The 12,371-nt window shown below is 46.1% G+C and overlaps 1 protein-coding gene across 1 annotated transcript in view; it reads left to right on the forward strand.

Annotated features, from left to right (window-relative positions):
• The first annotated feature begins 324 nt into the window (after positions 1 to 324).
• Positions 325 to 12,371, forward strand: part of LOC101875296 (unconventional myosin-X-like) — an 82,401-nt gene continuing 70,354 nt past the window's right edge. Inside the window, exons 1-4 of the mRNA XM_031053156.2 lie at positions 325 to 417; positions 5,961 to 6,119; positions 10,910 to 11,097; positions 11,342 to 11,476. Of these exons, the coding sequence (XP_030909016.2) occupies positions 6,009 to 6,119; positions 10,910 to 11,097; positions 11,342 to 11,476 (434 nt within the window). The 5' untranslated portion in view covers positions 325 to 417; positions 5,961 to 6,008. The remainder of the gene's footprint in view (positions 418 to 5,960; positions 6,120 to 10,909; positions 11,098 to 11,341; positions 11,477 to 12,371) is intronic.

Consider the following 12,371-nt stretch of genomic DNA (forward strand, 5'->3'; position numbering starts at 1 on the left):
TTTGAGGTCCCTTCCAACCCTTGGGATTCTGGGATTCTGTGACTCTTTCCATGAGAATTGATGTTTCCTTATGCTGATTTAGTTCCACATGAAGCTGCTTTAAACTGCTTTTTCTTCCTCTCATGTTATGTTAAAAAAATCAAAACCAGTTTCTCTGAAAATGTAACTAGGACTTGCTTAAAAATTTTAAGCAACTGTAGCTTTGAAGTAATCTCTGAATACTGCAGTTTCCCCCAGCTTTCCTTGGGCTTTTGCACTCTGTGTGCAGATCTTGCTGGCTCCAGTTCTTTCTAATGGGAGGTCTTCTGGTTTTTGCAGGGTGCCAGGGTATGGCTGAGGGAGCAGGACCAGCTGCAGCCATGCACTGTTGGCTCATGTGCCGATGGAAATGTGCTCTTCACTTCAGATTATGGCACGGTAAGTGAAGGTTGCATGAGGCTGTAGCCTACATGAAGTTTCCAGATGTTCTTGTTCTTGCATGACCTTCATGTTAAAATGAAATATATCAATTGAAATACTGCAATTCTGTCTGAAAAGTGACCCAGTTCTGTTACAAACCATGCAAAGGCCTAACAAAGGTTAAAAAGAGAAGATTGTTCTTTTTCTTCTGTTCATTTGTCTACTTGCTTTGCTCTGCTTGATTTTATTGTGCCGTCTCTGAAGGAGTTGCATTAGCAGCCTAGCAAAACCATTACATTGGCAAAATGCTCCTAGGAAGGAGGCAGCTTCACCAGATAAGCAGCCCCTTCTGCTGGAATGTGCTTCTTACAAGCCATGCTGCTGTAAGGGCTGTTGTGCTCACCACCATCTGCTTCAGCAGCTTTTGCCATCAGCCGTTTGGGTCATGGGCGCACGAAGTGTGCTCCCTGTGTCAGTCAGCAGTGTAAGTGCAGCAGCTATGCACAGCATGGTTCAACAAGGCAGCTAAGCTCCTCTGAGAGCAGAGCTCTCTGCCAGAGGGAGGAACAAGCTTCTTTCCTGCCTGATTTCCAGCCCTGTGTGCCTTGTGGTTCCCTGGCATGTTTTCTGCAGTGCTTGTGAAGTAATGTTGGTAGGAAGCGACCTCTGGGAATCATCCATGTCCTCAGTGAGTCAGCTCAGCTCACTAATCCTGGGAACACTATTCACTGCCTTCACTGAGGTTCTCAGTGAGTCAAACTGGTGCATGGGCAGGGAGGAGGACTGGGAAATCCCCAGGACTGTGCCCTCCAGCAGTTAGCAATTAGACCTGCTCAGCTGTGTTGGTGAATGGTGCTCTGCAGGCAGCTGCTTTGTTACAGAAAATTGGACAGTTTTTTTTCGGCCTCTTACCTGCAAACAAATTAGGGCAGAGGGGGAAAAGGACTTAGGACTCCAGTTTGTGGAGAGTCAGTGGTAAAATTCGTATTTTTCAGTCTTGCTTTGAAAGGACTAGATTTCAAATCATCATTCCTTTTTGAAGAGTCTGTTTTGTTTCTCAGAGTCAGAAACTCATCTAGTAGTCACACAGGTTTTCCATTCAGTTACTCTAGTCTCAAATCCTTTCTCAAGAAGTTGCCGTGTTTTGGGAGTCACTAACTCATTGTAAGAGATCACAGGAGTGTTCATCACAAGTAACACAGCAGCCTGTGGAGGCTCAACAAATGCTGAGTACTTCTGTAATTCTCTTAGACTTGCTCCTGTCTCTTCTGATACACTGCTGTGGCTTTGGAAAATCCTCCAAACCCACCTGGCACCTCTGAAAGGACACCAGAAATCCAATCCATAGAGCCAGGTGAGTGGGTGCCCCCACCACCAGCCTGTGTCCATGCTAGAAAGTGTGCACAGGATAATGCTGGCTGGAGTCACAGGTCAAAAAAAAAAGTGGATGTGGATTTGGTTTTGGTGTTGGGTTGTGGGGTTTTTTTGTTGTTGTTTTTTTTTTTTGTCAATGCTTTTTTCCCTATGTGATTCCCTCACCTGCCACCTTCATTGCTTCATAAACACAGGAGGGACTGGCTGTCCTACCCCAGGTGAAAACTCAGATCAAAACATCTTCACTTTAGTTTGGGTTGGATGGGCTAGTTGATCCTTGTGATTTTAGGATCCCTAAATGTAGTGTTCTCATGTTTGCTGTGGGCAGCATTCCTGCAGCTCTTGCAGCTCTGAGGTAAGAAATTCAGTCATGCTTCAGAGCTTTTGTTATTTGTTTTCACTTCCTTAAAAACACCTCAAGCAACAAATCTATCAGAAATGTCACTTCCTGGGAGGAAAGGAGGAGCCAACTCTTAGGAAAACATGATTGGAAACCATGTTCCAGATAGACCAGGCGAATACTTTGTATATGGATAAACATAATTTAGATGCCAGGTAGGTGCTTTGCTCAAGTGCCCAGGGTTGCACTAAAGGATGGATTTGAGATTGAGAAGGAATAATTTCTCCCTTTCTCAGCCTGGTGAGCAAGGCTGGAAATCCTCCTCTTGGCTTGCCTGCTGACCAGGTTTTGCTTTATTCCTGACCATTGCAGGGGCTCAGAGAAAGTCCTGGTCATTTTGTTGCCTGTGGGCTAAATCTGAGACAAAATTAGTTTATCACTGGGGGGAAAGTAGAAATCTTTGCCTGTGTTATGAAGTGCCTGTGTGGTATTTGATGGCTTGTTTGTAGTTAGAGTGAAAGCTGAAAGATCTGCTTATTAACACCTATAACTTTCTGTTTAAATGTTAACTGGTTGGAAAAAGGATATTCCAGAGGCAGCTTTGCTGAGAGAACAGTTTGTGTTCTCACTTGCTTCTGGCAAAATCAGCCATCATATTCAGCTCAGCAGTGTAAACTGCTGAACTCAGCCTGGCTTGCTTCAGTCATGCTACCATGTTACCTGAAACAGGATGATGGGGAGGATGTTCCTCCAAACTGATCTCCTGGCAGATTGCTGGAGGGAACCAAAAGTGAGCAGTGGAGTAAAAGGAGCTTCTTCTTTACTGGGGTGACTGGAGGTGGATCAGTGCAGCACCTCGCAAGCTCTAAGGGCACAGCGTCATCATGTCTGGGTCGTGTTTGTCTCTCAAACCTCACAGTTCCTCTGGAAAAACCCCTTTGACACAATCTTGGGAACAAAAAACTACCACATGTCTGTCTCAAGGATCCTGGATGATCACTGCAGTCTGTTGGTGATAGAGACTGGAAACTTGTCTGTACCCTGGAGGACACAGGATGGATTAAAAGTCAACTGTCACCCAGCACCAGTGAAGGCCTGAAATTTCTTCTGCATGCCAAAGGTGCCTTCCAGAGGCAGAGAGACCTCATATCGCAAATCTCAGTGGGGCTGGAGGCTCTAGGGGTTCAGTGATGCACAAGGGTATGAGGTGAACTTCCCCAGTCTCAGGGACACACAGGTAGCCTGAGCCAGGGTGTCAGTGTGATGCCTGGAGGGCATCAGACATCTCCTCCAAGGAGTGTGTTTCACCTATGCAGTGTCTGTCCAGAGGATACTGGAGCCAATGCTTCTAATCCATCTTTGCTGCAGTCCTCCCAGAGCACCTGCTTAATTCTTTGAGGATCTTGTACCAGATATTTTTTTTTTGAGAGGAATGGCTGAATAATCCCAGCCAGAGGCAGCTCAAGGCAGGTTTAGCAGGTGATGATCTAATAGCTAATAATTTACTTGTGTGTTTAGGGCCTCTGGTGTTCTTCAGGGTCCTGGTTTCTCCAGTATCATCGTCAAGAGCAAGTAGACAAACTCTGGCCCATCACACAGTTATTTTTCATTCTTAGCAGCCTCTTGGCACAGGTGCTGCTGACTGCTTGGTATCTTTCGGGACACTTGTCCACTTGGCTTTTTCTCTGGATGTTTTCTTAATATTTCTCTTCTGGTCCAAATAGCCACAAGTGCTGACAATGCAGTGGTGAATGAAGTAAGTGCCAGGCAGATGTAAGCAGAGATCACATCATACTGCTCTGGACTTGTCCCCTTCCAAAATTTGTCCGGGTCAGCAGAGAAGAGAGAGCCAGAGTGGTTTGCTGCCTCATGGTTTGAAAGTGCTGTAGTGGTTTTGCTCCTGACAGAGTCCAGTTCACGTTGTGCATCTACAGCTTGTACTCTTCACTGAATTTAGTTGTCCCGTTCTCCCTTCCTGCTCCATCAGTTCTCTTGTGACTGAGGCCTCTGCTCTGAAGAAGAAATAAAAATGAAACTTGCTGTGTTTCTCCTGGCCATGCTTGCGGAGTGGGGCTCCTGCTGCTGGCAGTCATACCTCTCTGATACCCAGACACAGAAGTGGTGCAGAGAAGCCTAAAGATGCCTGGGGAGAGCCTGTGTGCTGGAGTGGACTTTGTCCTGTGGTGCTCATGAACACGAACTATGTATTTTTGAAAACCTCCTGGCTGGCAAAAAATATTGGACTGTGGGTGGTTTCCAAGTGGAAGAGACCAAGTCCTTATCACATTAGGTGTGACTGGGCAGACCTGAGGCAAACACATCCAGGGAGATGAGCCTGCTTCTGCTTCCCAGCTCCCTCCAGGAGCAGAGCTGCTGTTGTAACTGTGCAGGCTTCACAGGCAGCACGGGGTTCTTGTACAGGGATCCTGTGCTAGGTCATTCCTTCCTTACACCGGCAAGGGCGCAGGCTTAGAGCTGGGAAGGGGCACTTGCTGGGCACCTGCAATGCACTGCAGCAATGAGCACCCAGCAAGGGACTGGCAAGGTTGGAGGGGGCAGGGTGACCTAATTCTGTCTTCAGCCTGCAGCTGGTGGATGGCCCCTCCCTGGCAGTTACAGCAGCCCAAGGACTCCAAGAGAGCAGGCAGGAGAAATGAGTTAGATCAGTGCTATAGATCATGGTTCATTCTCTGTGGAGTCTGTTAGTTGCTTGCGGGCACCGAAGAGGACTGACAAACAGAGATGGAAATGACGTAGAGACCAGAGCCCCAGAAGGGAAGGAAAAGCCCAAGTTTCTTTGGAAGGGTTACTGCAGGCCCATTTGCTTCTCCAGGCTTCCTGTATGAAGTCTCCCATCTGTTTATATTGGGTCTTACCATCTAGTGCAGCTTGGGGTGCTGGGTGGGAGATGGCACATGGTTGAATCCAAGAGTGGGAAGCAACTGAAATAACTTGTGAAATGCCAGCATCGCACTTGAGGAGGAGGAAAGGAGGGCTGGGATGTGGTTATGGTGGAGGGTACAGTCATATAATCTCAGCTGTGTTGAAAGAGGGTGAGGAAGATGACCTGATAGCGGAATAGTGGGTTATTGAGGAGGAGGAGGAAGCTCTAGCAGAAAGAAGGATGCAGCAATTGAGGCAAGAAGAGTGCAGCCTCATAGAAGGAGAAACTCTTCCCAGAGAAGTGATAGAAGTTAATAGCTGTCACTGCACAAACATTTAAAAAGTTGTATCATATACATACATGCCAGTGTGCTTATAGGATGTCACTCCTTTACTTGGCTTCTCATGTGCTTTGCTTTCCTCTAGTCTTGACATGACAACGCCTCCCAGACACTCTGGCTGCTTCTATGGAGAGTGCAGGGCCAAACCTGGAATGTGAATAAGCTTTGCCTCAATCTCCCAGAGAGACATGATGCCACCTGTGTTTTTGTGCAGGATTGTTCCCGGTCTCTTGGGAGCAGCTGCCATCATTATTCACAGTTACAAGTGTAGTGTGTAATACCTGTGCAGCCCAGAGCAGCTGGAAGTTGGTGCCCTGCTCCTGCTAAGGGGATTTTATTAAAAAACAAGTAACCCTGCACTGATCTGTCCCTGTCGGGAGTGAAGGTGAGAGGCTGACTCTAGCAAAAGAAGAGAGTGCTCTGTGTGGTTTCTGGCAAGCTCAAACAGGTAGGAACAGGAAAGGAAGAATGACTATAAAAATAGGGAGCAGATCTGTGCATTATTCATTTCTTTTTCCAGTGCTGAAGTATAAAGCTGTGAAAAGGGGCGTGTTTTCTGGTAGGGAACAAGACCGTGTGCCCACATGTCATGAACTTATTTGTCCTTTCCCCCATTCTTCCAGGTGTTCCAGTATCCCAAGGCCTCCCTTACCAGAGAAAAGGTCTTGCCAATGCACCAAACCAGCGTTGATGGGGTAGAAGACATGTCCATGCTGGGAGATCTACATGAAGCTGCCATCCTGCTTAACCTGCACCAGCGCTATCAACAGGGTAACATCTATGTAAGTGCTCAAGCTGGGCCACATCGCTTCTGGCTAATGATTTTTGTTTAGTTCTGATGCCACTTAGCATGTGAGATACTGATTTAAGCATTGTTTCCTGAGCATTGTTTCATGTGAATAGAAAATGAGATTTTTTTTTTCCCTGCCTTGCCAGCTCCCTCAGCCCTGTGAGATCCTTCCTCTATCAGTACGGTATCTTTGCATCTAAGGAGCTTCTAAAACATGAACATTCGCCTCTAGGCTTTGTCATAATCGTGCAGCTCCATGAATATCCATGTGTTACAAGCTGGCATTCATGTTCCCCAGATTCCCCATTATTGTTGTTCAGAGGTTTATATGGCCAAGTAGGCTGAAAAGTGCACTGCACACAGGTTGTTGCTGAGTATTCCTTCTGATCCGGGCAGATGAAGCTATTGCCTCTTTCCAAAACTAGGAAAGCAAGCTTGTTACCTAATTCTGCTTTTATGTGCAGTTGTGCCTTTTTTGAGTTGCCCTGCTGTCCTTGCACAGACGAGGACTCAAAGCACCTCCTGATTTCCCTCAGGCCCTCAGGAAGGAGGCAAGCATTAGGAAAACAACTTGTGAGGGAAATGACACCTGGACATCCCTGGAGTGCTGGAGTGGCAGCGTGCTCTGCTGAGAAGTGGAGAGGACAGGAGGATATATTGCAAAAACTGCCTTACTTTGCTTTACTCTCACCTTGCTTGTCCATTCTATGTGCACCCAGAATTTTTCAGATTTTGACAGGAAAAATGTGAATCTCTGTGTTGCATAGCAACTATTACCAAGGCAACCAAACCATATGCACCTGTACTCCAGGAAATGATCAATAAAGTGACCCCATTTCTGAACCATCTCCTGCACAGGGACATGGAGGAGATTGCAAATTCTCTCTTTTGTTGCTGTAGATCCTCCTTGCTTGTTGTCCATCAGCACAGCCTTGTGACCCTATGGCTGTACTCATGTGCACACACTCTTCTGGTGGCCCTTGTCCTTGCTGCTCTTCCTGACCTGTGTTTGATATTCACTATGTGTGTAGCTCTTTGCCCACATGGATATATTCCTCTCACTTCCTCTTCCTTGCACTTTGAAATGTGAGGCAGGGCTCTCTCCCTTTTCAGTCTGTGCCTTGCACCCGAGCTGCAAGACCGCCAGCACTGTAACAGTGTCACAGCAGCTGTATCTCCTGAAACCTTTCCTCTAGCTCTGATAGAATCATAGAACAGTTTGGGTTTGAACGGATCTTCAGAAGTTGTCTAGTCCAAGCCCCTGCAATGAGCAGGGACATCTTCAACTAGATCCTCATTCCTTCTTCTATTCAGTATTAGTTCTGTGCCTCCTCCATCTGTGTGTAAAGGTGTTAAAGTTTAGACATGATGTAATTTTTGGCCTGTGCATAGTGCACGAATGCCAGCTGTGCATCTCAGATCTGATCTTTTTTGAGATTTATGACGGAACCTGACTTCTGTAATGTGCTCAGTGCTGGGAAGAGCCCCCCAGTGAAGGGCTGTAAGTCCCTCTGTGAGTGGGACTGTATCTGGGTATATCTGTGCAGTGTCTGACCTGGAGAACACCAAACCATAGAAGTACTGTTTTGCATTTCTGCAGTGCAGTTGCAGTTACCTTATCACAAACAATTAGTTTTTGCCATAGGCCAGCTGCATACAGTTTTCAGTTAAGCAGAAATTGAGAATGTCAGCTGTCACCTAATGACTTGCAGTGATCTGTTAACACCATGAATGTTACAGAGCTTGTGTTCATTTAATATCATCCTCAACAGTCTCCACAGATAGAACATAGGCTAAGATTGCAGATGAAGCTGTACTGAGAGGAGTTATGTTTTTCAGTCAAGGCCAAAAATATTTGGAAGGAAATCAGAGAGACCAGAATCAGGTGAGAAATACAATTATTTGCCTGGAAAACACATTAAAGTGCAGGGTACTATGGAATACTGATAATTAGTGTTAAAAATACTAATAAAATCATAAAAATAATGAAAGGATGGAAAATTGAGAATGTGGACAGCTGCTGTGGAAAAGGGCAGTGCAGTTCTAAGCTGTTCTGATGCCTGGAGGCATCCTACCATGACCTCCTAAAGGGGTCCTATTTGGTCAGGGAGTGTAGGTAGCAGTATATAGACTGGTGTGGTACCTATAATTAATTTACTACAGGAATACTGACAATCTTGGCAATACCTTTTGTTTTCCAAAGAAATCCTATTCAATCTCTATCAAACTGTTTAAGGAAATTATGTGAGAACAGCAACAGCCTACAGCTTTTAGGAGTGCATCTTCCCTTTTCTTTTAATTGCTGCAATTCCTGTATCCCTTAATAAAAGTAGACCCAACATAATGTGAGTGATGTATAAATGAGCCAGGGGCTGTATTGCCACATTTTGTGCTGTCCCCAGCATTGCCAGGCTGAACCACCCAAATAGGATCTATTGTCTTGATTCTGTTGAGAAGCAGACATTCCATGCATGGCTGTCCTGCTCTAAAGAGTTCTCTGGGGATCATCACTCCTTGCTAATGGAGTGGCTGGTATACACATAGTTGATTCACAAATGCTACCACTGTTAAAATTTGTGGATGGAAATTGTCTGTAAGGGACTGCAGGTCATGAAAAGACTGCAACTGGGAGATGGGAAAGTTTCCTAGAAACACCTTTGAAAGAGATGGCTGTAGTGGAGGAACTGAGAGGGACTGAGGTGGGAGAGCTCCTTTCCTTGGGAGAGCTGGAACTAGAGTGGGAAACTGAAAATGAAACATCTGAGAGGAAAAAAATGCAGTGATGATCTGAGAGAAATGTTAGGATGGAGATCTCTGTCTTGTAGTCTCTGGACAATGTTGCTCAGCTGCTTGTACAGTGCTTTTTCCTGATCTGTGTTTGCCCTATCAGTGCTTTCCTATTTTCTCACCCCTGTCTTGCCAAAGATCATTTGCTTGCTTATTACTTTCATCACAAATGAATTATATTTCTTCCCACAAAACTCCATGTCAGAGAGTCCTCAGGACTTGCATGCTAGCCTGTTCATATTGATACTGCAATTAGGCCTGTGTGGATTTTTTCCCTCTGATGACCTCTGACTGCTGCTTTCATAAATGAGTCCTAAATATTTTGGTGACTACAGAATTTCTCAGTCTGGCTTCAGAGCTTGGCATTGCAGTATGGCCTCAGATTCCATTTAGCAGGGAGAAAGCACGTGTCTTTCTTATCACCAGGTGTTTTATTTACAGCTTCTCCAACGGATGCATACAAATCCTTGTATACGTATGTGGTGACTCGTAGTTCATGGTTTGGAAATAATACTAGATGGTATCCCTGGCCACAAAGCTTGGCACCTGCCACAGCTAAGTGTTTCCTCTATCACCCCTGCTGGGAATGGGTATTCCTGGAGTAGAGCAGTTCATGCTGTCCTTATGAAGGAGGCCATCGCAGCAGCAGCAGGATTTAAGCTGGATGTTGGCCATATTACAAAGTCATTGTTAGGAAAGTGGTAGCACCATTGCTCTGAAGTGCAGCTCTGAGAATAACTGGATTTGAGCTGGTTGACTGAACCAAAAAGGTCATGCCCAAAACCTGAAATTAATTTACTTCTGACTTCATAAAAGAATACATTAGAAATTCAATATTAGGCTTTCTAGGTTTAATTTTAAACTACTATCTCTTTTCTCGAACAATGAGATTTTCAAAATAAATATTTTCAAAATAAAATGCTTAGAAAATGTAGAAATGTTTTGACTTGAAATCCTGAGTTTCACCTTCAGCTGTCAATTTTGACTTGGCTTACCAAATGATTTAAGCTGCTCCAAACAGCATTTTCCAGCAGAATTAAAGCAATATGCTTTAATGGCTCTTTGCACACACATGTGCATGAGTGTGTATTTCTGTGTCCCACCTCTTTGTTCAGAAGGTACTTGAACATTACTAAGCCCCCTCTACTTAAGACTGCGGATAGCGGCATTGAAAGTATCTCCTGTCACTCCTTCAGTCCTGGTTCTGCTTTTCAGATTCAAGCATAATCCAAGGCAGCTGGGCATGAAGACAACTTCATGTTTTAAAATTGTGTAAGCTTAATTCAGCAAAGACAATAGAATCATAGAATAGTTAGGGTTGGAAAGGGCCTTAAGATCATTAGTTCCAACCCCCCTGCCATGGGCAGGGACACCTCACACTAAACCATGTCACCCAAGGCTCCGTCCAGCCTGGCCTTGAACACTACCAGGGATGGAGCATTCACAACTTCCCTGGGCAACCCATTCCAGTGCCTCACCACCCTTACAGTAAAGAACTTCTTCCTTATATCCAATCTAAACTTCCCGTGTTTAAGTTTTAACCCGTTACCCCTTTGTCATATCACTATAGTCCCTAATGAAGAGTCCCTCCCCAGCATTCCTGTAGCCCCTCTTCAGATACTGGAAGGCTGCTATGAGGTCTCCACGCAGCCTTCTCTTCTCCAGGCTGAACAGCCCCAACTTTCTCAGCCTATCTTCATACGGGAGGTGCTCCAGTCCCCTGACCATCCTCATAGAACTCATAGACTAAGAACATTTTATTGCAGAGCAGCAAAATTCAGCCCCATCCAGACCCAGTTGTGCAGCCCCTGCCCTGGGATTTGACATTCTTTGCTATTGTCTGAGCTCTCTGCTTAAGCCTAAGTTCCTTATTTAGGCTTCCTTCCTTCACCATGAGTTATTTCAAGGTCTGGGTTTGCTGTGATTTTTCGTTGTTTTGTTTTGTTTTTTTCCAGGAGCTTTATTTCCTTGCTATGTTTTGTTTTCTCCCCCTAGACAAACATTGGTTCCATTTTGGCATCAGTAAATCCCTACAAACCTATCCCTGGTCTGTACAGTGTGGATGCCATAGACTTGTACAGACAGCACCGCCTGGGTGAGCTGCCTCCCCATATCTTCGCCACCGCTAACGAGTGCTACTGCTGCTTGTGGAAGCGTCATGACAGCCAGTGTGTTCTGATAAGGTTAGAAATGGGACAACCTGATACTCCCAGACTGCATTACATGCCTTGCTCCTGCTGCTCCATTTGCAACAACATCTGCCTGAATATCCATACCATCTTGCCTACCCTTTGCCTGATCCCTGCTTGCCACAGTGGAGACGCCATGTGTTTATTCCTGGAGATCACTTTTCTGCTGTGGGTGGGATGGTCATTAGCTCTGTCTGTCCTGGATTTGTGAATGAAATGTACAGTTTTTTCTTAACAGTGGAGAAAGTGGAGCTGGAAAGACTGAGAGCACCAAGTTGCTGCTGAAATTTCTGTCAGCTATGAGCCAGACCTCCCTCGGGGCCCCTGCATCTGAGAAGAGCACTCACGTGGAAGAAGCCATCCTGGAAAGCAGGTACAGTCACTCTCACTGATGTGTGGGGTCCATCCTTGTGGATGCTGTCATGCTGGGCCAGCCTGTCTTTGGTAGGGCTCTGCCTTCTGGATAGCTGTGCTGTGGATGGAGGCAAACCTGGGACATGTGGCTCATGCAGCTGAACGGTGTAGTATCAGGGAAATGCAGCAGTTGTGGTCTTAAAAGGATGCTTCACACTGACTTCTCTTCCAGCTGCCTGTGGATGAATTAGGCTTCTTTCCAACAGCAGTGTGGGGTGCCTGTGGCAGCCAGAATCCTCTAGCCACGGCTGGGATTTCTCCTTCTGTCAGTACACGCGGCTGCACCCTAGAGCTCACCCGCACATCACTCCACTGTCCCTCTTTCCAGCTCTACATCTGTTGTATCAGTATCTGGAGGGCACATGGGTAACATCCTTCTCTGGTTGTCTCAGGTCACCCCCATCTCCTACAGTTCTCAGTTGTGTCTGTGCTCCAGTGAGTCTCCATCACATTGTGATTCCTGGTCTCCTCCTTTAGCCTCACTCTCCCCCTGGACTCTGTTTGTTTCAGACCCCCTGTATGTCTTGCCTCATGTGTCCTGTGCACTGCTTTGCACCTCTCTTGCTGTCCAGGCAGGTTATTTCATGGAGAACTGTCCATGGGAGCTGTAAGGGGCATGAGCAAGGAGGTTGCTGGGGCTGCAGCAGGGCTGTGTGGGAGGAAGCCCTGGGCTGGAGCTGGGGAATAACCACCACCCACCAAAACCTTGCCAAGGCATCAGGTAGGCAGGGAATCATAGCATCATAGAGTGGTTTGGGTTGGAAAGGACCTTAAAGATCATCTAATTCCAACCACTCTGTCATCGGCAGGGACACCCTCCACTAGACCAGGTTGGTCAGTCTCATCCAATCTGG

This window comes from Melopsittacus undulatus, chromosome 4 (assembly GCF_012275295.1).
Source record: "Melopsittacus undulatus isolate bMelUnd1 chromosome 4, bMelUnd1.mat.Z, whole genome shotgun sequence".
In the NCBI taxonomy this organism is placed as follows: Eukaryota; Metazoa; Chordata; class Aves; order Psittaciformes; family Psittaculidae; genus Melopsittacus; species Melopsittacus undulatus.